The 25569-nt window shown below is 35.8% G+C and overlaps 4 protein-coding genes and 1 long non-coding RNA gene across 5 annotated transcripts; 3 read left to right on the top strand and 2 right to left on the bottom strand.

The window, feature by feature from the left end:
- Positions 1-4739: 4739 nt before the first annotated feature.
- LOC141392627 (uncharacterized) lies at positions 4740-5890 on the top strand. Its single transcript, XM_073965558.1, has 2 exons — positions 4740-4856; positions 4915-5890. Exons 1-2 carry the CDS (start codon positions 4761-4763, stop codon positions 5833-5835), a joined length of 1017 nt encoding a protein of 338 aa, XP_073821659.1. The 5' UTR covers positions 4740-4760; the 3' UTR covers positions 5836-5890.
- A 3123-nt stretch (positions 5891-9013) lies between these two features.
- LOC141392626 (uncharacterized) lies at positions 9014-9682 on the bottom strand. Its single transcript, XM_073965557.1, has 2 exons — positions 9580-9682; positions 9014-9520 (listed from the first exon to the last, which is right to left on the bottom strand). Exons 1-2 carry the CDS (start codon positions 9673-9675, stop codon positions 9032-9034), a joined length of 585 nt encoding a protein of 194 aa, XP_073821658.1. The 5' UTR covers positions 9676-9682; the 3' UTR covers positions 9014-9031.
- A 7388-nt stretch (positions 9683-17070) lies between these two features.
- Positions 17071-17719, top strand: LOC141392624 (uncharacterized). Its single transcript, XM_073965556.1, has 2 exons — positions 17071-17172; positions 17232-17719. The coding sequence occupies exons 1-2, from the start codon at positions 17077-17079 to the stop codon at positions 17673-17675; spliced, it is 540 nt and encodes a 179-aa protein (XP_073821657.1). The 5' UTR covers positions 17071-17076; the 3' UTR covers positions 17676-17719.
- A 6354-nt stretch (positions 17720-24073) lies between these two features.
- Positions 24074-24516, top strand: LOC141392623 (uncharacterized). Its single transcript, XR_012409802.1, has 2 exons — positions 24074-24216; positions 24286-24516. It is a non-coding gene; the product is annotated as an uncharacterized lncRNA (long non-coding RNA).
- Positions 24517-24718: 202 nt separating this feature from the next.
- On the bottom strand, positions 24719-25244 carry LOC141392622 (uncharacterized). Its single transcript, XM_073965555.1, has 2 exons — positions 25136-25244; positions 24719-25072 (listed from the first exon to the last, which is right to left on the bottom strand). The coding sequence occupies exons 1-2, from the start codon at positions 25229-25231 to the stop codon at positions 24815-24817; spliced, it is 354 nt and encodes a 117-aa protein (XP_073821656.1). The 5' UTR covers positions 25232-25244; the 3' UTR covers positions 24719-24814.
- Positions 25245-25569: the final 325 nt, after the last annotated feature.

Genomic DNA, 25569 nt, shown 5'->3' with positions numbered 1-25569 from the left:
TTTTTAAAAAAATATTTTTTCAATAATCGTGGATATATTATAAAATATTTTTTACTAATCGTTCATATAAAAAAATCTTCAATAATCGTGGATTTTTTAAGAAATGTTTTTTAGTAATTGTGGACTTTTGAAAAAATTCTTATTCAATAATCCTGGATTTATTAAAACAAAATTTTTTCAATAATCATGAATTAAAAAAAAAATTCTTCAATAATCGTGGAATTTTTAAGAAATGTTTTTTTTTTAATAATTGTGGACTTTTTAAACAATATTTGTTTTCATAACTGTGGATTTTTTTAAACAATATTTTTCAATAATCGTGGATTTTTTAAAAAATATTTGTTCAATAATAGTGGAGTTTTTTAAAAATATGTTTTTCAACAGTAGTGTTTTTTTTAAATATTTTTTTTTTAATTGTAGTGGATTTTTAAAAATAATTTTTTCAATAATTCTGGATTTTTTAAAAAAATATTTTTTTAATATTCGTGGATTCTTGTAAAAAATATTTTTTTTCAATATTCGTGGATTTACAAAAAAAACATTTTTTTCAATATTCGTGGATTTAAAAAAAAACATTGTTTCAATATTCGTGGATTAAAAAAAAACATTTTTTCAATATTCGTGGATTAAAAAAGAAACATTTTTCGTGGATTTTTTTTAAAAAATAAGTTTTAATAATTGTGGTTTTTTAAAAATATTTTTTTAATAATTGTGAATTTTTTAAAATAATTATTTTTAATAAAAATGGATTTTTAGAAAAAAATATTTTTCCATATTTTCCAAAATATTTTTTAAAAAATATTTTTTCAATGATCGTGGATTTTTTAAAAAATATTTTTTCAATAATCGTGTATTTTTTAAAAAATATGTTTCAATAAAAAGACACCAACCTCCTAATCGTGGATTTTTTAAAAAATATTGTTCAATGGAAAAACGCCAAACCTCGTAATCGTGGGTATTTTAAAAAAATATGTTTTTGCAACAATCGTGGATTTTTTAAAAAAATATTTTTTCAATAATCGTGGTTTTTTTTAAATATATAATTTTTGGATAATCGGGGATTTTTTTTAAAATATTTTTCAATAAAAAAAACGCCAAACCTCTTAATCGTGAATTTTTCAAAAAATATTTTTCGATAATCGTAGATTTTGAAAAAATATTTTTAAAAAAAATCCTCGATTATTGAGAAAATATTTTTTTTGAATTTTTCAAAAATTTTCGATAATCGTAGATTTTTAAAAAATATTTTTTCAATAATCGAGGATTTTTTTAACAATATTTTTTCAATAATCGTGGATTTTTTTAAAACATATAACAATAATCTGTATTTTAAAATTTTTTTTACAATCGTGTATTTTTAATTTTTTTTATAATCGTGGATTTTTTTAAAAAATATTTTTTGTTCCAATAATCGTGGATTTACTAAAAAAATACTTTTTCAATAACCGTGGATTTTTTAAAAATACTTTTTCAATAATCTTGGATTTTTTAAAAATACTTTTTCAATAATCGTAGATTTTTTACAAATTAGTTTTTCAATAATCGTGTGTTTAAAAAAAACAATAATTGTGAATTTTTGAAAAATATTTTTTTCAATAATCGTAGATTTTTTTTAAAAATATTTTTGCAATATTCTTGGATTTTTTAAACAATATATTTTTCAATAATCGAGAATTTAAAAAAAAATATCTTTTAAAACAATTAATTTTATAATCATGGATTTTTTAAAAATATTTTTTCAATAATCGTGGATTTTTATATCTTATACTTTATATTTTTTATATTTTTATTTAATATTTTATAATTTATATTTTGTATTTTATATGTTTTATTTCATATTTTATAGTTTTTATTTTGTATTTTATAATTATATGTTATATTCTATATTTTATTTTATATTTTATATGTTATATTTTATATATTATGTTTTATATATTATATATTTATGTTTTTTATTTTTTTATTTTATATTTTAAATTTTATATTCTGGTAATACCGCCGTAGTTCCGAAGAAGATCTACCAGCAATCCAAAACCATCGGATTTTTAAGAATATTTTTTCTGCTACCCATTCGAAAACCATTAACGTTTCTTCTATATCATCATGATTAATGATTTTATTTTTTTTATTTATTCCATAGTTTATTATTCATCATCATCACTGCGTTTAAATATATTCCATTTATATGATTTAATCATCTCTTCGGCAATCTCCAGTGCATGGGGACTCAAAGGTTTAACCATGGGAGGTGGCCTTGAAATAAAAAAAATAAATTAAAACAGTTTGTCATTTACTTAAAGAAAAACTTACACGTTTACCGCCCCACAATGTGATCCCGTAAAACGTGATATATGTTTTGGAGTCCTATATCGTTTTTTATAATGTTTTATTCCGCTGGCATCCGAGTTATGGGAAAATAAAATCAAGGTAATAAGCGAAATTACACCGCTCAAGCAATGAAATTTCATAATTGAAATGAGTAAAATGATGAGTTGGATACAAAAAAAACATTTGTGTTAAAAACGCAAATGCAAGACCAACCGTTTACAAGTTTAATTGCGATAACAGCAAACCGCAGCAAATTGTGGTTTCGAGTCATCACATGGACAAAATGACGTTCATTCATCAGTACAACATAAAATACTATTTTTAAATAATAATATTTCTAAAAAGTATTAAATTTTATTTATTTTCTTCTTTTCAGGTAAGTTTTTAGTATTGTAAAATCAAATACTTTGCTTGTCAGGTAAGCTGTACGATTAAAGATAAGTGGCGGAAATATATCGCTGTCATTAGAACTTGGAACTACGTCTTCCGCAACTCAAGAACACACACGATGCGCCTGAACGAACTTTAAATTAAAGGAGCTTACACCGTTTGTGCAGATTCTGAAACTACAATGTTCATAGATGAGAAGGATCAAAGTAATCGCCGCAGCGCTTTTTAAATAAATCGGGTCAAAGTTCACATTTTAGGTGTTTTTTTAGGTTTTCACGATTTTGCTTGGAAACCGCAAGCCCTATGGAAATGTGTGTAAAAATATTTGTAGCTGTGAAAATTCTCTTCAAGATTGTGCTTCCATTTAAAGTCGGTTTAGGCGCACCGTGCACAGACATACATATATATGTGTGTGTATTAAATATAATACATAAAGAGATGAAAATATCTCCATTAGATATTTTAAAAAATATTCTTTACAGCCTCGATAGGTTATTGAATCCTAAAAAATATGATAAACACTGCTGACTAATTCAATATTGTTATACGAGTATATATTGACTGAAGTGCATTTTATATATAAAAATAAATAGCTGTGGTTTTCGCTGAGTTAGTCATTTTTAAAAGTATTTGAAAAGGACCCAAAGCTCTCCACAAACGTGGATTTTTAACAAGTATTTTTAGGGAACCCAAAGTACGCCACAAACGTGGATTTTTAAGAAGTATTTTTAGGGAACCCAAAGTACTCCACAAACGTGGAGTTTTAAAAAGTATTTTTAGGGAACCCAAAGTACGCCACAAACGTGGATTTTTAAAAAGTATTTTTAGGGAACCCAAAGTACTCCACAAACGTGGATTTTTAAAAAGTATTTTTAGGGAACCCAAAGTACTCCACAAACGTGGAGTTTTAACAAGTATTTTTAGGGAAACCCTACACTCTACAATTTATTAATTTTATTTTTCATTTATTATTTGCGACTTGTGGTTTAAATGGAATTTTGGAAAATTCCTGTTTCAGACGTTTACGCATATCACCAACAGCTGCTTCTCTTCTGATGTTGTTGGCATTTTTTATAATTTTTGTTATCGTTGAGGGTGAAGTTCCAGTTCGCGTGGCTATTCTACCCTATAGAAATAAAAATTAAACAAATTAAAAATTTCTAGTGAACAGCTGCTACGTAAATCTCGGCCAAAATAAGCCATCATCTGTATAATGAAATATTTTTTTCGGAAATTTCTTCAATTAATATGAGATTGTTAGTAGTTTTCTGTCCAATTTGATGTCTTCACGATTCCATTTGCTATAACTTACAATGACCGCAGTAACTGCTCCCAAGGCACTTATGTTGGATACCCTGAAGATTATAAAGAGAACCACATAAATAATTGAAATTATAAGTTTTAAACGCATTATTGCTGCACTTATGAATAGGAAGACTCTAATGAACTCTTCATCTTCGCTTGGATGCTTATGAAACCGCAAAATTTTATTCATGTTTTATTTTATTTTATTTATGTTTTAGTCTTGTGGTTTTATAAACAACGATATTTTGAAACGCTTTCTGTGGCAATTCTAAGTAATGCAGGTTAAAATTGCTTTAATGCAAATTCAGATACAACGAGTTAGCTGGAAAGCTAATCATTAGTAATAGAGAAGGATCAATGAAAATATATTCTTTAAAAATCCACGTTTATTGGTCTGAGGATCAATGACAAAATATTCTTTAAAAATCCACGTTTATTGGTCTGAGGATCTATAAAAAATATACTTTAAGAATCAAGGGCCCCGAAATGTCCCACAACCCGACCCAAAGCTTTAATGTCAATAATACCATATATAGTCTACACTACACATTTGTAGACGTTATCTGATCAATCATGCAGTTATGTTAACCAATGAACCCATATATACATATATAAACGCCACAAACTATATGTTGCGGTTTGTTGTGTGAACCATATCGATATAATCGAACATTTTATTGGTATATATAAGTATATCTAATAAATTCTAGATATCAGTTTTATGATTAGTGCCTGCAATGAATATGAAAAGAGTTTGGATCTTATCGGCAGTTTTGCTAGTTTTTTTGAGAGTTTCTGAAACTGAAGCCTTTGTGGGAGCAATTGTTGCAGCTGTGAGTTATTGAAATTCTTCAGGTTTGAATTTGATTTAATGCAAAATGTTATTTCAAGGTAAGAGCAGGAATGGTGGCAGCCCAAGTTGCCCGGGTCGGTGCTGCCGCCGCCCGAGTTGGTGCTACGGCCGCCCAAGTTGGTGCTACTGCTGCACGAGTTGGTGGTACTGTTGCACGAGTTAGTGGTACTGCCGCACGAGTTGGTTCTACGGCAGCCCGATTTGGTTCTACGGCAGCACGATTTGGTGGTACTGCCGCACGATATGGAGGTACCGCCGCGCGATTTGGTAGTACTGCTGCAGGAATTGGTCGATATGGTTCCCGAGTTGCCCGATTTGGTCGAGTTGGAGCTACTGCCTCTAGAGTTGGTGGTACTGCCTCTAGAGTTGGTGCTACTGTCACTCGAGTTGGTGCTAGTGCCTCTAGAGTTGGTGGTACTGCCTCTAGAGTTGGTGCTACTGCCACTCGAGTTGGTGCTAGTGCCACTCGAGTTGGTGCTACTGCCTCTAGAGTTGGTGGTACTGCCTCTAGAGTTGGTGCTACTGCCACTCGAGTTGGTGCTAGTGCCACTCGAGTTGGTGCTACTGCCACTCGAGTTGGTGCTACTGCCACTCGAGTTGGTGCAACAGCCACTCGAGCTGGTGCTACTGCCTCTCGAGTTGGTGGTACTGCCGCCCGAGTTACCAGAGTTGGTGTTACACGTGGAAAATTTGTGAGAGCTGGACGAGCTGGTGTAATGCGTACAAAATTAGTGAGACCTGCTACGAGAGCCTTAAAAGCTGGAAAAGTTGTGAAAAATGGTATAAAAACTACAAAATCCAACAGCGTTGTCGATAAACTAAGAACAGCAGGAAGAACTGTTAAGAAAGTCATAAAAGTTGGCAGGAAAATTAACAAGCTGAGAAAGAAACTTAAGGAAAAGGAAGACGACGAACCGGATTATTATTATGATTATGAATATGAATATGATGAGGTGTAAACTCTATTCAAATTTCTAATAATAATAAAACAAAGAAAAAGCCAATACCGCTATGACAGAATATTACAACAATATTTTGACAGCAGTGGCTGAAAAAAATATTTTTAAAAATCCACGCCTCACAGCAGTGGCTGAAAAAAATATTTTTAAAAATCCACGCCTCACAGCAGTGGCTGAAAAAAATATTTTTAAAAATCCACGCCTCACAGCAGTGGCTGAAAAAAAATATTTTTAAAAATCCACGCCTCACAGCAGTGGCTGAAAAAAAATATTTTTAAAAATCCACGCCTCACAGCAGTGGCTGAAAAAAATATTTTTAAAAATCCACGCCTCACAGCAGTGGCTGAAAAAAATATTTTTAAAAATCCACGCCTCACAGCAGTGGCTGAAAAAAATATTTTTAAAAATCCACGCCTCACAGCAGTGGCTGAAAAAAAATATTTTTAAAAATCCACGCCTCACAGCAGTGGCTGAAAAAAAATATTTTTAAAAATCCACGCCTCACAGCAGTGGCTGAAAAAAATATTTTTAAAAATCCACGCCTCACAGCAGTGGCTGAAAAAAATATTTTTAAAAATCCACGCCTCACAGCAGTGGCTGAAAAAAATATTTTTAAAAATCCACGCCTCACAGCAGTGGCTGAAAAAAATATTTTTAAAAATCCACGCCTCACAGCAGTGGCTGAAAAAAATATTTTTAAAAATCCACGCCTCACAGCAGTGGCTGAAAAAAATATTTTTAAAAATCCACGCCTCACAGCAGTGGCTGAAAAAAATATTTTTAAAAATCCACGCCCCACAGCAGTGGCTGAAAAAAATATTTTTAAAAATCCACGCCTCACAGCAGTGGCTGAAAAAAATATTTTTAAAAATCCACGCCTCACAGCAGTGGCTGAAAAAAATATTTTTAAAAATCCACGCCTCACAGCAGCGGCTGAAAAAAATATTTTTAAAAATCCAAGCCTCAAAGCGGTGGCAAAAAAAAAAATATTTTTGAAAATCCAAGCCTCAAAGCAGTGACTAAAAAATATTTTTAAATATCCACGCCTCAAAGCAGTGACTAAAAAATATTTTTAAATATCCACGCCTCACAGTAGTGGCTGCAACAAATATTTTTAAAAATCCACGCCTCACAGCAGTGGCTAAAAAAATATTTTTAAAAATCCACGCCTCACAGTAGTGGCTGCAACAATTATTTTTAAAAATCCACGCCTAACAACAGTGGCTGGATGCTTCTTTAGACCCTTTCTGAATTAAAAGCGCTTCTTTAGACCCTTTCTGAATTAAAGGGTGCTTCTTTAGACCCGTGCTGAGAGAAAGGTTGCTTCTGTCACCCTTGCTGAGAGAAAGGTTGCTTCAATAGACCCTTGCCGAAGGAATGGGTGCCTCTATAGACTTTAACTGAAAGAATCTATAGACCCTTGCTAAAAGAAAGGGTGCTTTTACAGACCCCTTTTGAAAAAAGGTGCTTCTATAAATCCTTTCATAAAAAAGGTGCTTTTATAGCCTCTTGCTTTTACAAGATCTTGTTGAAAAAATGTGCTTATATAGACCTTTTCTGAAACAAAGGACGCTTCTTTAGACCCTTTCTGAAATAAAGCGTGCCTCTGTAGACCCTTTCGGAAAAAAGGGTTCCTCTGTATACCCTTTCGGAAAGAAAAGGTGTCTCTGTAGACCCTTTCGGAAAGAAAGGGTGCCTCTGTAAACCCTTTCGGAAAGAAAGGGTGCCTCTGTAGACCCTTTGGGAAATAAAGGGTTCCTCTGTAGACCCTTTCGGAAAGAAAATGTGCCTCTGTATACCCTTTCGGAAACAAAGGATGCTTCTGAGGACCCTTTCTGAAAAAATGGTGCTTCTTAAGACCCTTTCTGCAAGAAAGCGTGTCTCTATAGTCCAATTCTGACACAAAGGGTGCTACTATAGACCCTTTCTGACACAACGGGTGCTTCTATAGACGTTTTCAGAGAGAAATTTCGCTTCTATAGATGCTTTCTGTATGAAAAGATTCTTCTATAGACCCTTTGTGAAAGAAAGGGTACTTAGTTGTTGAAATTGCGGCACTTTCGACCAATATTTCAGGAGGAGCCTCATTTCAGGCGTACAGATGGTGAACAGTGTGGCAGCGGATTAATCGGTGGATACTTTCATATTCTTCAGATGAACTGCAGAAGAACTGCACTAAGTCAGCTATAGGGCCCGATGCCAAGATCGTACAATCCGCATGCATTTCGTTATGTATGCCATCTGAAGGGTGTTCAATTTCAGAAAACAGTTCCGAACTATCACCCCGCTATGGGGAACTCCTTGTTTCAGTCGATTGCGTCCACGGTTAATTATCCAATGTTTCACGGCGCTTGAGAAATTTCTTCTCTATATCCTCGAACAGCTTGGCAAGGTTGACGATATCGAAAGTTTTCGATAGGTCAAGAGCCACCATAACTGTTCAGTGATGTGTGTGTGTGGATATGACGTGTAATGCTGTTGTGGTGCTGTGTATTTTCCGAAAATCATGCTGATGTTTGGCAACTGGGAAACTGCTTCTCATAATGAAGCGGCACTAGCCTCTAGAATTTTCGCTACTGGCAACAAGAGAGTGATCGGTATCTCCTCGGTGGGGAAGGCCTTTCTTATACAGCGTAACACATTCCTCTTCGCCCTATCGTTCTCGGGGTGCTCTATAAACTGTCGGCTAAAACAATGGGGATTTCTCTTCGAATCACGCAGAACACTGATACGCCGTTGAAAGTAACATACGCTCTGTCATAATTTCTTCCTGGATTCGAGAGTGATTTTAAACCGCTATAAGTTTCAGAATTTGTTCTTAAATTCGTGTTATATTTTCCGATACATTTGCGGCTGCCACCGTGGTGCAATGTTACGCTTAATGTCCGGATTCGATTCCCCGGCCAGGCAGCATCAAATTGCCAATGGTAGCAAAATACCCCTCAGTGTAATGTTTGGCGACATTTTCTGAGTATCTGAGGCATATAAAACTTATATCCACAAGTGATGTCTTAGGACACCAACAGTTCGGACTTGGCGATAAACAATAGATCCCATAACATTGAGCTACTATGAATCGGGATTCATTCAATGATATGAGAGAAATCTCCCTTGTCCCGTCTGAGATGTTTGTGGAACAAATAAGAATATTTTTCAAGACACTGTCATAACTGTTAGATTTTTTTGTTTATATTTATTAGGCCAATAATAATTTCACTTCATCATTATTATTCACTTCTTCTTGCTTTAATATTGTAATCAGGTCTCTAATTTCAGTTTTAAATTTATTAGCTCTCTCCACAGTATTTATGACCTTCTTGACTTGTTTTCCAGTTTTTATGAGCGTTTTAACAACTTGGCTATCTTTTGCAGTTTGAATACCATTTTTCACAACTTTTCCAGCTTTTATGCCCGACTTAGCAGCACTCGCTAATTTCCCACCAATTTGGACAAAAGTACGACCAACTCGACCTGCAGCAGTAGCACCAACTCGAGCAGCAGTACCAACAACCCGAGAGGCAGTAGCACCAACTCGAGTGGCAGTAGCTCCAACTCGGGCAGCAATAGTACCAAATCGAACTCCAGTAGCACCAACTCGGGCGGCAGTAGCTCCAACTCGGGCGGCAGTAGCTCCAACTCGGGCAGCATTAGCACCGACTTGGGCTGCCATGACACCTCCCTTAACCTTGTAAAAACATTTTGCAGTTAATTCCATTTTAAACCAGAAGTATTTCAATAACTCACAGCGTGAAAAATTCCTCCCAGAAAGGCTCCAGTTTCAGAAACGCTCCAAAAAGCCAGCAAAACTGCCGATAAAATGCAAATTCTTTTCACATTCATTGTAGGCACAAATCTTTGGAATGATAACTACGGATTATTGGATACACATATTTATACGAATGGAACGTTCAATTATATCGATATGATCCACAAAACAAACCACAGAATATTCTTTGTTGTGTTTATATACATACATAAATATGGGTTCATTGGTTAATAAATCATATCAAGATAACGTCAACTATAATTTAGCTTAGACTATATAGTAATGTTTACATTATAGTTGTTGTTGTTGTAACAGTGTTTGTTATTATGTTTGTATATTCGTTCTTCTGTTCAATCTGGCTCTGGGTCTATCTCCAGTTTCAGGAAAGTGGCTGCTTCGATGGGGATGTAACCACAGATCCACTGGAGTTAGATGAGTAGGTTTGGTTGGGCAGTTGAAAAGGTGTTTTGTGTCGGGCGGGCCCATGCCACATACTGGGCAGATGTCTTGCACGGCGCGGTCGATTTCCGCCCAATAAAAATTTAGGCGACTGCAATATCCCGAGCGTAGTTGAGCCAAAACTACTCTAGTTTGTCGTGGCAGCTGACGCTCCCCAGCTGCAATAGATGGGGGATGTATTTCGAGGACTTTATTCACACTATAACTGCTTAAGGCCTTAGCAACTGCATCCGTGTGAATACTATTTAAACCTGCTTGATATGTTTGTTGATCTAGAGGTTCTCTCCTGTATCGTTGGACCTCTCCCTCTAGAGCATGGATATCCTTCCTGATCTGCCTGAATGTGTCGGGCCTACCAACAAGATGGTGATTGGGATGGCTCACACGGTAACATCCAAGGAGGTACTGCAACGAAAGCATTTCATTGTGTTGCTTTACTGGCAGAATCTTTGCCTCCTCATTTAAATGGTCCATTGATGATTTGAGGAGGCACCCTGTTGCTGTTCTCCTTCCTTTTAGAAGGGGTCTATAGAAGCACCCTTTCTTTTAGAAAAGGTCTATAGAAGCACCCTTTCTTTTAGAAAAGGTCTATAGAAGCACCCTTTCTTTTAGAAAAGGGTATAGAAGCACCCTTTCTTTTAGAAAAGGTCTATAGAAGCACCCTTTCTTTTAGAAAAGGGTATAGAAGCACCCTTTCTTTTAGAAAAGGTCTATAGAAGCACCCTTTCTTTTAGAAAAGGGTATAGAAGCACCCTTTCTTTTAGAAAAGGTCTATAGAAGCACCCTTTCTTTTAGAAAAGGGTATAGAAGCACCCTTTCTTTTAGAAAAGGTCTATAGAAGCACCCTTTCTTTTAGAAAAGGTCTATAGAAGCACCCTTTCTTTTAGAAAAGGTCTATAGAAGCACCCTTTCTTTTAGAAAGGGTCTATAGAAGCACCCTTTCTTTTAGAAAGGGTCTATAGAAGCACCCTTTCTTTTAGAAAGGGTCTATAGAAGCACCCTTTCTTTTAGAAAGGGTCTATAGAAGCACCCTTTCTTTTAGAAAGGGTCTATAGAAGCACCCTTTCTTTTAGAAAGGGTCTATAGAAGCACCCTTTCTTTTAGAAAGGGTCTATAGAAGCACCCTTTCTTTTAGAAAGGGTCTATAGAAGCACCCTTTCTTTTAGAAAGGGTCTATAGAAGCACCCTTTCTTTTAGAAAGGGTCTATAGAAGCACCCTTTCTTTTAGAAAGGGTCTATAGAAGCACCCTTTCTTTTAGAAAGGGTCTATAGAAGCACCCTTTATTTTAGAAAGGGTCTATAGAAGCACCCTTTATTTTAGAAAGGGTCTATAGAAGCACCCTTTATTTTAGAAAGGGTCTATAGAAGCACCCTTTATTTTAGAAAGGGTCTATAGAAGCACCCTTTATTTTAGAAAGGGTCTATAGAAGCACCCTTTCTTTTAGAAAGGGTCTATAGAAGCACCCTTTCTTTTAGAAAGGGTCTATAGAAGCACCCTTTCTTTTAGAAAGGGTCTATAGAAGCACCCTTTCTTTTAGAAAGGGTCTATAGAAGCACCCTTTCTTTTAGAAAGGGTCTATAGAAGCACCCTTTCTTTTAGAAAGGGTCTATAGAAGCACCCTTTCTTTTAGAAAAGGTCTATAGAAGCACCCTTTCTTTTAGAAAGGGTCTATAGAAGCACCCTTTCTTTTAGAAAGGGTCTATAGAAGCACCCTTTCTTTTAGAAAGGGTCTATAGAAGCACCCTTTTTTAGAAAGGGTCTATAGAAGCACCCTTTCTTTTAGAAAGGGTCTGTAGAAGCACTCTTTATTTTAGAAAGGGTCTATAGAAGCACCCTTTCTTTTAGAAAGGGTCTATAGAAGCACCCTTTCTTTTAGAAAGGGTCTATAGAAGCACCCTTTCTTTTAGAAAGGGTCTATAGAAGCACCCTTTCTTTTAGAAAGGGTCTATAGAAGCACCCTTTCTTTTAGAAAGGGTCTATAGAAGCACCCTTTCTTTTAGAAAGGGTCTATAGAAGCACCCTTTCTTTTAGAAAGGGTCTATAGAAGCACCCTTTCTTTTAGAAAGGGTCTATAGAAGCACCCTTTCTTTTAGAAAGGGTCTATAGAAGCACCCTTTCTTTTAGAAAGGGTCTATAGAAGCACCCTTTCTTTTAGAAAGGGTCTATAGAAGCACCCTTTCTTTTAGAAAGGGTCTATAGAAGCACCCTTTCTTTTAGAAAGGGTCTATAGAAGCACCCTTTCTTTTAGAAAGGGTCTATAGAAGCACCCTTTCTTTTAGAAAGGGTCTATAGAAGCACCCTTTCTTTTAGAAAAGGGTCTATAGAAGCACCCTTTATTTTAGAAAGGGTCTATAGAAGCACCCTTTCTTTTAGAAAGGGTCTATAGAAGCACCCTTTTTTTAGAAAGGGTCTATAGAAGCACCCTTTCTTTTAGAAAGGGTCTATAGAAGCACCCTTTCTTTTAGAAAGGGTCTATAGAAGCACCCTTTCTTTTAGAAAGGGTCTATAGAAGCACCCTTTCTTTTAGAAAGGGTCTATAGAAGCACCCTTTCTTTTAGAAAGGGTCTATAGAAGCACCCTTTCTTTTAGAAAGGGTCTATAGAAGCACCCTTTCTTTTAGAAAGGGTCTATAGAAGCACCCTTTCTTTTAGAAAGGGTCTATAGAAGCACCCTTTCTTTTAGAAAGGGTCTGTAGAAGCACCCTTTATTTTAGAAAGGGTCTATAGAAGCACCCTTTCTTTTAGAAAGGGTCTATAGAAGCACCCTTTCTTTTAGAAAGGGTCTATAGAAGCACCCTTTCTTTTAGAAAGGGTCTATAGAAGCACCCTTTCTTTTAGAAAGGGTCTATAGAAGCACCCTTTCTTTTAGAAAGGGTCTATAGAAGCACCCTTTCTTTTAGAAAGGGTCTATAGAAGCACCCTTTCTTTTAGAAAGGGTCTATAGAAGCACCCTTTCTTTTAGAAAGGGTCTATAGAAGCACCCTTTCTTTTAGAAAGGGTCTATAGAAGCACCCTTTCTTTTAGAAAGGGTCTATAGAAGCACCCTTTCTTTTAGAAAGGGTCTATAGAAGCACCCTTTCTTTTAGAAAGGGTCTATAGAAGCACCCTTTCTTTTAGAAAGGGTCTATAGAAGCACCCTTTCTTTTAGAAAGGGTCTATAGAAGCACCCTTTCTTTTAGAAAGGGTCTATAGAAGCACCCTTTCTTTTAGAAAGGGTCTATAGAAGCACCCTTTCTTTTAGAAAGTGTCTATAGAAGCACCCTTTCTTTTAGAAAAGGGTCTATAGAAGCACCCTTTATTTTAGAAAGGGTCTATAGAAGCACCCTTTCTTTTAGAAAGGGTCTATAGAAGCACCCTTTTTTTAGAAAGGGTCTATAGAAGCACCCTTTTTTTAGAAAGGGTCTATAGAAGCACCCTTTCTTTTAGAAAGTGTCTATAGAAGCACCCTTTCTTTTAGAAAAGGGTCCATAGAAGCACCCTTTCTTTTAGAAAAGGTCTATAGAAGCACCCTTTCTTTTAGAAAGGGTCTATAGAAGCACCCTTTCTTTTAGAAAGGGTCTATAGAAGCACCCTTTCTTTTAGAAAGGGTCTATAGAAGCACCCTTTCTTTTAGAAAGGGTCTATAGAAGCACCCTTTCTTTTAGAAAGGGTCTATAGAAGCACCCTTTCTTTTAGAAAGGGTCTATAGAAGCACCCTTTCGTTTAGAAAGGGTCTATAGAAGCACCCTTTCTTTTAGAAAGGGTCTATAGAAGCACCCTTTCTTTTAGAAAGGGTCTATAGAAGCACCCTTTCTTTTAGAAAGGGTCTATAGAAGCACCCTTTCTTTTAGAAAGGGTCTATAGAAGCACCCTTTCTTTTAGAAAGGGTCTATAGAAGCACCCTTTCTTTTAGAAAGGGTCTATAGAAGCACCCTTTCTTTTAGAAAGGGTCTATAGAAGCACCCTTTATTTTAGAAAGGGTCTATAGAAGCACCCTTTATTTTAGAAAGGGTCTATAGAAGCACCCTTTATTTTAGAAAGGGTCTATAGAAGCACCCTTTATTTTAGAAAGGGTCTATAGAAGCACCCTTTATTTTAGAAAGGGTCTATAGAAGCACCCTTTATTTTAGAAAGGGTCTATAGAAGCACCCTTTCTTTTAGAAAGGGTCTATAGAAGCACCCTTTCTTTTAGAAAGGGTCTATAGAAGCACCCTTTCTTTTAGAAAGGGTCTATAGAAGCACCCTTTCTTTTAGAAAGGGTCTATAGAAGCACCCTTTCTTTTAGAAAGGGTCTATAGAAGCACCCTTTCTTTTAGAAAGGGTCTATAGAAGCACCCTTTCTTTTAGAAAGGGCCTATAGAAGCACCCTTTTTTTAGAAAGGGTCTATAGAAGCACCCTTTTTTTAGAAAGGGTCTATAGAAGCACCCTTTTTTTAGAAAGGGTCTATAGAAGCACCCTTTCTTTTAGAAAGGGTCTATAGAAGCACCCTTTCTTTTAGAAAGGGTCTATAGAAGCACCCTTTCTTTTAGAAAGGGTCTATAGAAGCACCCTTTCTTTTAGAAAGGGTCTATAGAAGCAGCCTTTCTTTTAGAAAGGGTCTATAGAAGCACCCTTTCCTTTAGAAAGGGTCTATAGAAGCACCCTTTCTTTTAGAAAGGGTCTATAGAAGCACCCTTTCTTTTAGAAAGGGTCTATAGAATCACACTTTCTTTTAGAAAGGGTCTATAGAAGCACCCTTTCTTTTAGAAAGGGTCTATAGAAGCACCCTTTCTTTTAGAAAGGGTCTATAGAAGCACCCTTTCTTTTAGAAAGGGTCTATAGAAGCACCCTTTCTTTTAGAAAGGGTCTATAGAAGCACCCTTTCTTTTAGAAAGGGTCTATAGAAGCACCCTTTCTTTTAGAAAGGGTCTATAGAAGCACCCTTTCTTTTAGAAAGGGTCTATAGAAGCACCCTTTCTTTTAGAAAGGGTCTATAGAAGCACCCTTTCTTTTAGAAAGGGTCTATAGAAGCACCCTTGCTTTTAGAAAGGGTCTATAGAAGCAGCCTTTCTTTTAGAAAGGGTCTATAGAAGCAGCCTTTCTTTTAGAAAGGGTCTATAGAAGCACCCTTTCCTTTAGAAAGGGTCTATAGAAGCACCCTTTCTTTTAGAAAGGGTCTATAGAAGCACCCTTTCTTTTAGAAAGGGTCTATAGAATCACACTTTCTTTTAGAAAGGGTCTATAGAAGCACCCTTTCTTTTAGAAAGGGTCTATAGAAGCACCCTTTCTTTTAGAAAGGGTCTATAGAAGCACCCTTTCTTTTAGAAAGGGTCTATAGAAGCACCCTTTCTTTTAGAAAGGGTCTATAGAAGCACCCTATCTTTCAGCAAGGGTCTACTTAAGCACCCTTTCTTTTAGCAAGTGTCTACTTAAGCACCCTTTCTTTCAGCAAGGGTCTACTGAAGCACACTATCTTTCAGCAAGGGTCTACTAAGGCACCCTTTCTTTAGCAAGGGTATATTGAAGCACCCTTTTTCAGCAATGGTCTATTGAAGCAGGCAAGGGTCATTTGAAGCATCCTTTCCTTCAGCAAGTCTACTGAAGCACCCTTTCTTTCAGCAAGGGTATATAGATGTGCCCTCTATTGAATCAACCTTTCTTTTAGCAAGGGTCTATAGACGCACCCTTTCTTCCAGCAAGGTTCTATAGAAACAAGGGTGTATAGAAGTACCCGATACAAAACTACAATGTACAAACATATGTACAAAATCAACAGATTTCCGCCACAAAATCAACAGACACTCTGTTCAGCACATGGACAGCGCAGTTTGGAAGAGAATTGAATGTCGTGGTCGACGGTAGCAGAATTCCGACTGCAAACTGCCCCAACAATTTTAGGGGTCACATTCGACACTACTTTCACGACGTGCGCGCACCCCACAGCTATCTGCGACAAACTGAAAAGTAGGAACAAGGTCCTCAAGTCCCTAGCCGGCAGCACCTGGGGTGCAGATAAAGTAACCTTGTTGACTACATATAACGCGATAGGTTGGTCTGTGGTAAGCTATGCGGCGCCAGTCTGGTCCCCGAGATTATGTGATACGAATTGGAAACATATTCAAATCTGGCAAGTTTGAATCTTTTTCTAATTCGTCGCCCTGAGAACAGCGACAGGGTGCCTCCTCAAATCTTCAGTGGGCCATCTACATGAGGAGTCAAAGATTCTTCCAGTAAAGCAACACAATGAGATGCTTTCGTTGCAGTACCTGCCTGGGTGTTACCGTGTAAGCCATCCCAATCAACATCTTGTGGGTAGGCCCGACACATTCAGGCAGAAAAGGAAGGATATCCATGCTCTAGAGGGAGAGGTCCAACGATACAGGAGAGAACCCCTAGATCAACAAGCATATCAAGCAGGTTTAAATAGTATTCACACGGATGCAGTTGCCAAGGCCTTAAGCAATTATAGTGTGAATAAAGTCCTCGAAATACATCCCCCATCTATTGCAGCTGAGGAGCGTCAGCTGCCACGACAAACTAGAGTAGTTTTGGCTCAACTACGCTCGGGATATTGCAGTCGCCTAAATTCTTATTGGGCGGAAATCGACCGCGGCGTGCAAGACATCTGCCCAGTATGTGGCATGGGCCCGCACGACACAAAACACCTTTTCAACTGCCCAGCCAAACCTACTCATCTAACTCCAGTGGATCTGTGGTTACATCCCCATCGAAGCAGCCACTTTCCTGAAACTGGAGATAGACCCAGAGCCAGATTGAACAGAAGAACGAACATACAAACATAATAACAAACACTGATACAACAACAACAACTATAATGTAAATATTACTATATATAGTCTAAGCTAAATTATAGTTGACGTTATCTTGATATGATTTATTAACCAATGAACCCATATTTATGTATATATATATAAACACAACAAAGAATATTCTGTGGTTCGTTTTGTGGACCATATCGATATAATTGAACGTTCTATTCGTATAAATATGTGTATCCGATAATCCGTAGTTACCATTCCAAAGATTTGTGCCTACAATGAATGTGAAAAGAATTTGCATTTTATCGGCAGTTTTGCTGGCTTTTTGGAGTGTTTCTGAAACTGGAGCCTTTCTGGGAGGAATTCTTCACGCTGTGAGTTATTGAAATACTTCTGGTTTAAAATGGAATTAATTGCAAAATGTTTTTACAAGGTTAAGGGAGGTGTCATGGCAGCCCAAGTCGGCGCTAATGCTGCCCGAATTGGAGCTACTGCCGCCCGAGTTGGTGCTACTGGAGTTCGATTTGGTACTATTGCTGCCCGAGTTGGTGCAACTGCCACTCGTGTTGGTGCAACAGCCACTCGAGTTGCTGGTACTGCTGCTCGAATTGGTGCTACTGCTGCAGGTCGAGTTGGTCGTACTTTTGTCCAAATTGGTGGAAAATTGGCGAGAGCTGCTAAGTCGGGCATAAAAGCTGGAAATTCTGTGAAAAATGGTATAAAAACTACTAAATCCAACAGCGTTGTTGAAAAACTCACAACAGCTGGAAAAACTGTTGAAAAAGTCTTAAAAGTTGGCAGGAAAATCATCAAGCTGAGAAAGAAACTTAAGGAAAGGGAAAACGAACCGGATTATTATAATGATTATGATTATTAATATGATGAGGTGTAAACTCTATTCAAATTTGTAATAATAATAAAACGAAGAAAAAACCAATACCGCTATGGCAGTATATTACAACAACATTTCCACAGCAGTGACTGAAAAAAAAATATTTTTAAAAATCCACGTCTCACAGCATTGACTGAAAAAAAAATATGTTTAAAAATCCACGGATCACAGCAGTGTCTGAAAAAACAATTTTTTTAAAACCCACGTCTCACAGCATTGACTGAAAAAAAAATATGTTTAAAAATCCACGGATCACAGCAGTGTCTGAAAAAACATTTTTTTAAAAATCCACGCACCACAGCATTGGCTAAAAAAATATTTTTAAAAATCCACGCCACACAGCAGAGGCTGAAAAAAATATTTTTAAAAATTCTCGCCTCGCAGCAGTGGCTGAAAAAAATATTTTTAAAAATCCACGCCTCGCAGCAGTGGCTAAAAAAAATAATTTTAAAAATCCATGCCTCACAGCAGTGGCTGAAAAAATATTTTTAAAAATCCACGCCTCATAGCAGTAGCTGAAAAAATGTTTTTAAATATCCACGCCTAACAGCAGTGGCTGAAAAAAATATGTTTAAAAATCCACTCCTCAAAGCAGTAGCTGAAAAAAATGTTTTTAAATATCCACGCCTAACAGCAGTGGCTGAAAAAGTATTTTTAAAAAGCCACGCCTCACAGCAGTAGCTGAAAAAAATGTTTTTAAATATCCACGCCTAACAGCAGTGGCTGAAAAAGTATTTTTAAAAATCCACGTCTCACAGCAGTGGCTGAAAACTATTTTTAAAAATCCACGCCTAACAGCAGTTGATGAAAAAAATATTTTTAAAAATTTACTCATCAAAGCAGTTGCTGAAAAATAATTTTTAAAAATACACGCCTCACAGCAGTGGCTGAAAAATATTTTTAAAAATCCACGCCTCACAGCAGTGGCTGAAAAATATTTTTAAAAATCCACGCCTCACAGCAGTGGCTGAAAAATATTTTTAAAAATCCACGCCTCACAGCAGTGGCTGAAAAATATTTTTAAAAATCCACGCCTCACAGCAGTGGCTGAAAAATATTTTTAAAAATCCACGCCTAACAGCAGTTGATGAAAAAAATATTTTTAAAAATTTACTCATCAAAGCAGTTGCTGAAAAATAATTTTTAAAAATACACGCCTCACAGCAGTGGCTGAAAAATATTTTTAAAAATCCACGCCTCACAGCAGTGGCTGAAAAATATTTTTAAAAATCCACGCCTCACAGCAGTGGCTGAAAAATATTTTTAAAAATCCACGCCTCACAGCAGTGGCTGAAAAATATTTTTAAAAATCCACGCCTCACAGCAGTGGCTGAAAAATATTTTTAAAAATCCACGCCTCACAGCAGTGGCTGAAAAAATATTTTTAAAAATCCACGCCTCACAGCAGTGGCTGAAAAAATATTTTTAAAAATCCACGCCTCACAGCAGTGGCTGAAAAAGTAAAAAGCCACGCCTCACAGCAGTAGCTGAAAAAAATGTTTTTAAATATCCACGCCTAACAGCAGTGGCTGAAAAAGTATTTTTAAAAATCCACGCCTCACAGCAGTGGCTGAAAAAATATTTTTAAAAATCCACGCCTCTCAGCAGTGGCTGAAAAAATACTTTTAAAAATCCACGCCTCACAGCAGTGGCTGAAAAAATATTTTTAAAAATCCACGCCTCGCAGCAGTGGCTAAAAAAAATAATTTTAAAAATCCATGCCTCACAGCAGTGGCTGAAAAAATATTTTTAAAAATCCACGCCTCATAGCAGTAGCTGAAAAAATGTTTTTAAATATCCACGCCTAACAGCAGTGGCTGAAAAAAATATGTTTAAAAATCCACTCCTCAAAGCAGTAGCTGAAAAAAATGTTTTTAAATATCCACGCCTAACAGCAGTGGCTGAAAAAGTATTTTTAAAAAGCCACGCCTCACAGCAGTAGCTGAAAAAAATGTTTTTAAATATCCACGCCTAACAGCAGTGGCTGAAAAAGTATTTTTAAAAATCCACGTCTCACAGCAGTGGCTGAAAACTATTTTTAAAAATCCACGCCTAACAGCAGTTGATGAAAAAAATATTTTTAAAAATTTACTCATCAAAGCAGTTGCTGAAAAATAATTTTTAAAAATACACGCCTCACAGCAGTGGCTGAAAAAATATTTTTAAAAATCCACGCCTCACAGCAGTGGCTGAAAAATATTTTTAAAAATCCACGCCTCACAGCAGTGGCTGAAAAAATATTTTTAAAAATCCACGCCTCACAGCAGTGGCTGAAAAATATTTTTAAAAATCCACGCCTCACAGCAGTGGCTGAAAAAATATTTTTAAAAATCCACGCCTCACAGCAGTGGCTGAAAAAATATTTTTAAAAATCCACGCCTCACAGCAGTGGCTGAAAAAGTAAAAAGCCACGCCTCACAGCAGTAGCTGAAAAAAATGTTTTTAAATATCCACGCCTAACAGCAGTGGCTGAAAAAATATTTTTAAAAATCCACGCCTCACAGTAGTGGCTGAAAAAATATTTTTAAAAATCCACGCCTCACAGCAGTGGCTGAAAAAATATTTTTAAAAATCCACGCCTCACAGCAGTGGCTGAAAAAATATTTTTAAAAATCCACGCCTCACAGCAGTGGCTGAAAAAATATTTTTAAAAATCCACGCCTCACAGCAGTGGCTGAAAAAATATTTTTAAAAATCCACGGCTCACAGCAGTGGCTGAAAAAATATTTTTAAAAATCCACGCCTCACAGCAGTGGCTGAAAAAATATTTTTAAAAATCCACGCCTCACAGCAGTGGCTGAAAAAATATTTTTAAAAATCCACGCCTCACAGCAGTGGCTGAAAAAATATTTTTAAAAATCCACGCCTCACAGCAGTGGCTGAAAAAATATTTTTAAAAATCCACGCCTCGCAGTGGCTGAAAAAATATTTTTAAAAATCCACGCCTCACAGCAGTGACTGAAAAAATATTTTTAAAAATCCACGCCTCACAAGAGTGGCTGAAAAAATATTTTTAAAAATCCACGCCTCACAAGAGTGGCTGAAAAAATATTTTTAAAAATCCACGCCTCACAAGAGTGGCTGAAAAAATATTTTTAAAAATCCACGCCTCACAAGAGTGGCTGAAAAAATATTTTTAAAAATCCACGCCTCACAAGAGTGGCTGAAAAAATATTTTTAAAAATCCACGCCTCACAAGAGTGGCTGAAAAAATATTTTTAAAAATCCACGCTTCACAAGAGTGGCTGAAAAAATATTTTTAAAAATCCACGCCTCACAAGAGTGGCTGAAAAAATATTTTTAAAAATCCACGCCTCACAAGAGTGGCTGAAAAAATATTTTTAAAAATCCACGCCTCACAAGAGTGGCTGAAAAAATATTTTTAAAAATCCACGCCTCACAAGAGTGGCTGAAAAAATATTTTTAAAAATCCACGCCTCACAAGAGTGGCTGAAAAAATATTTTTAAAAATCCACGCCTCACAAGAGTGGCTGAAAAAATATTTTTAAAAATCCACGCCTCACAAGAGTGGCTGAAAAAATATTTTTAAAAATCCACGCCTCACAAGAGTGGCTGAAAAAATATTTTTAAAAATCCACGCCTCACAAGAGTGGCTGAAAAAATATTTTTAAAAATCCACGCCTCACAAGAGTGGCTGAAAAAATATTTTTAAAAATCCACGCCTCACAAGAGTGGCTGAAAAAATATTTTTAAAAATCCACGCCTCACAAGAGTGGCTGAAAAAATATTTTTAAAAATCCACGCCTCACAAGAGTGGCTGAAAAAATATTTTTAAAAATCCACGCCTCACAAGAGTGGCTGAAAAAATATTTTTAAAAATCCACGCCTCACAAGAGTGGCTGAAAAAATATTTTTAAAAATCCACGCCTCACAAGAGTGGCTGAAAAAATATTTTTAAAAATCCACGCTTCACAGCGGTGGCTGAAAAAGAAAATAGTCTTAAAAATCCACATCTCACTGCAGCGGCTAAAAAAAATAATTTTAAAAATCCACGCCTCACAAGAGTGGCTGAAAAAATATTTTTAAAAATCCACGCCTCACAAGAGTGGCTGAAAAAATATTTTTAAAAATCCACGCCTCACAAGAGTGGCTGAAAAAATATTTTTAAAAATCCACGCCTCACAAGAGTGGCTGAAAAAATATTTTTAAAAATCCACGCCTCACAAGAGTGGCTGAAAAAATATTTTTAAAAATCCACGCCTCACAAGAGTGGCTGAAAAAATATTTTTAAAAATCCACGCCTCACAAGAGTGGCTGAAAAAATATTTTTAAAAATCCACGCCTCACAAGAGTGGCTGAAAAAATATTTTTAAAAATCCACGCCTCACAAGAGTGGCTGAAAAAATATTTTTAAAAATCCACGCCTCACAAGAGTGGCTGAAAAAATATTTTTAAAAATCCACGCCTCACAAGAGTGGCTGAAAAAATATTTTTAAAAATCCACGCCTCACAAGAGTGGCTGAAAAAATATTTTTAAAAATCCACGCCTCACAAGAGTGGCTGAAAAAATATTTTTAAAAATCCACGCCTCACAAGAGTGGCTGAAAAAATATTTTTAAAAATCCACGCCTCACAAGAGTGGCTGAAAAAATATTTTTAAAAATCCACGCCTCACAAGAGTGGCTGAAAAAATATTTTTAAAAATCCACGCCTCACAAGAGTGGCTGAAAAAATATTTTTAAAAATCCACGCCTCACAAGAGTGGCTGAAAAAATATTTTTAAAAATCCACGCCTCACAAGAGTGGCTGAAAAAATATTTTTAAAAATCCACGCCTCACAAGAGTGGCTGAAAAAATATTTTTAAAAATCCACGCCTCACAAGAGTGGCTGAAAAAATATTTTTAAAAATCCACGCCTCACAAGAGTGGCTGAAAAAATATTTTTAAAAATCCACGCCTCACAAGAGTGGCTGAAAAAATATTTTTAAAAATCCACGCCTCACAAGAGTGGCTGAAAAAATATTTTTAAAAATCCACGCCTCAGAGTAATGGCGGGAAAAAATATTTTTAAAAATCCACGCCTCAGAGTAATGGCGGGAAAAAATATTTTTAAAAATCCACGCCTGAAAAAATATTTTTAAAAATCCACGCCTGAAAAAATATTTTTAAAAATCCACGCCTCAGAGTAATGGCAGGAAAAAATATTTTTAAAAATCCACGCCTCACAGCAGTGGCTGAAAAAAATATTTTTAAAAATCCACGCCTCAGAGTAATGGCAGGAAAAAATATTTTTAAAAATCCACGCCTCACAGCAGTGGCTGAAAAAAATATTTTTAAAAATCCACGCCTCAGAGTAATGGCAGGAAAAAATATTTTTAAAAATCCACGCCTCACAGCAGTGGCTGAAAAAAATATTTTTAAAAATCCACGCCTCACAGCAGTGCCTGAAAAAATATTTTTAAAAATCCACGCCTCACAGCAGTGGCTGAAAAAAATATTTTTAAAAATCCACGCCTCACAGTAGTGCCTGAAAAAATATTTTTAAAAATCCACGCCTCACAGCAGTGCCTGAAAAAATATTTTTAAAAATCCACGCCTCACAGCAGTGCCTGAAAAAATATTTTTAAAAATCCACGCCTCACAAGAGTGGCTGAAAAAATATTTTTAAAAATCCATGCCCCTCAAGAGTGGCTGAAAAAATATTTTTAAAAATCCACGCCTCACAAGAGTGGCTGAAAAAATATTTTTAAAAATCCACGCCTCACAAGAGTGGCTGAAAAAATATTTTTAAAAATCCACGCCTCACAAGAGTGGCTGAAAAAATATTTTTAAAAATCCATGCCCCTCAAGAGTGGCTGAAAAAATATTTTTAAAAATCCACGCCTCACAAGAGTGGCTGAAAAAATATTTTTAAAAATCCACGTCTCACAAGAGTGGCTGAAAAAATATTTTTAAAAATCCACGCCTCACAAGAGTGGCTGAAAAAATATTTTTAAAAATCCATGCCCCTCAAGAGTGGCTGAAAAAATATTTTTAAAAATCCACGACTCACAAGAGTGGCTGAAAAAATATTTTTAAAAATCCACGCCTCACAAGAGTGGCTGAAAAAATATTTTTAAAAATCCACGCCTCAGAGTAATGGCAGGAAAAAATATTTTTAAAAATCCACGCCTCACAGCAGTGGCTGAAAAAATATTTTTAAAAATCCACGCCTCACTGCAGTGTCTGTCTTGCTTATCCGGCGACTGTTGCCCTATTGTCCACACTGTTCCTAACAATAAATAATAAAACAACGGAATATTCAAAAACAATTTGTTTTGGTTTTGTAGTTGTAACAAATTAGTTAACAATTAATTTCAAATAATTATATTTAGACACGTCCTGTAATTCTAGATTTTAAAATCTCTAATTTGCTAATTCACTTTGCAACAAGTTGTCGCGGCTAACAGCTAAGCCAAACCAAATTGCTATGGATTTTTCAATACAATTTATTATAACATTAGTTCTACTGATTTTAGGCAATGCTTCAGAAAAAGTTGAGGCATTTAACTTATTTGGTGGATTTGTATGTATTCCGCGGGGTATTCCTAATATCCCGTTTTTTAATATTGTTAAAATTTTGTCATACTTTTAGAGTCGAATGACAACTGCTATTGGCAAAAATTTTGCATCAACGGTTGGTAGATCATCACAGCGGGGTGTAAATAAAATTGCTGGAAGAACTTTTGAGCGGAATGTCCAAATGATTAATCAATATGCGGAAAATGATTACTAAACTCAATTTTTTAAGCAATTTAATGTAAAACTATGTTCAATGCAAAATGCAAAAATATATTTAATAAATAAATGTATTATAACATCCTAATGTTTTACCTAATTAATATGCGTGCTGCATACTTTTAGGCTACCCATATGACTTGGGGTGCTACAATTGTTAATCGCGGCCATCCATTATCCACAGCTGTGGGGCGTAGATTTTTAAGAATAATTCGTGATGCGTATCCTCTGCTGTGAGGCATGGATTTTTAAGAATATTTTTTATCCATTAAATTTTTTATTCCCTAAAATCAAGGAATTTTGATTTCAATTTATTTATTGTAATTAATTATTATTATGTTATTGGTTTAATTTATTCTTAATTAATCTTCCACATTTTATTATTATTATCTGCCGAATCGTAACCGAAGACCTGAATTAGCGGGCAATACTTTTTCAATTTTCTTTCGCGCATTATCAACTTTCTCTGCCATTTTAATGCCTTTCTTAATGTTTTTGCTAGTTTTAGCAACTTTGGAAACGACCTTACCCGCTCTACTAGCAGTGCCACCAATTCGGCCGGCTGCAGCTCCAGCTCTAGCCGCACTGCTACCAATCCTAGCTGCCATACCACCAGCTCTTGCTGCCATAACTCCTGCTCTAATCTTGAGATTCGAATATTTTTATTAATTCAAATTAAAATTTAAATGTTTTTTGTTTTAACTCACAACACCGACTAATGCTCCCACAAAAGCTTCAGTTTCAGAAACACTCCAAAGAACCAGCAAAACGGCTGAGAGAATTAAAATTCTTGTCAGATCCATGGTTGACACAATATTGAAATACAATATTAGCAAACTCATATGATTTGAAATCGAATTTATAGTTGATCTCTCTGGTTCACCGCAACATAAAAAAATATATTGAAACACTCATCTTAGGAATGCCTACAATGTCGATATCCGTAATTAATGGCTAACACTATAACCGCAAATGTCTCATTTTCTAATCGCTTGGAATTAAAGAACGCAACTGCAGTTTCAATAAATTCTCTATAAAATGTTAGGTGCAATGTGCACTTCTATTAGTTTTCAATATTGTTTCCATTACCATGGACATTTCTATATTTCAAGCTTGGATTCTGTTGTGAGGCGTGGATTTT

This window comes from Musca autumnalis, unplaced genomic scaffold (genome assembly GCF_047663935.1).
Source record: "Musca autumnalis isolate F117 unplaced genomic scaffold, ASM4766393v1 scaffold_2, whole genome shotgun sequence".
Lineage (NCBI taxonomy): Eukaryota > Metazoa > Arthropoda > Insecta > Diptera > Muscidae > Musca > Musca autumnalis.
The sequence above is the reverse complement of the archived record's forward strand: the minus strand, read 5'-3'. Positions and strand labels throughout refer to the sequence as shown.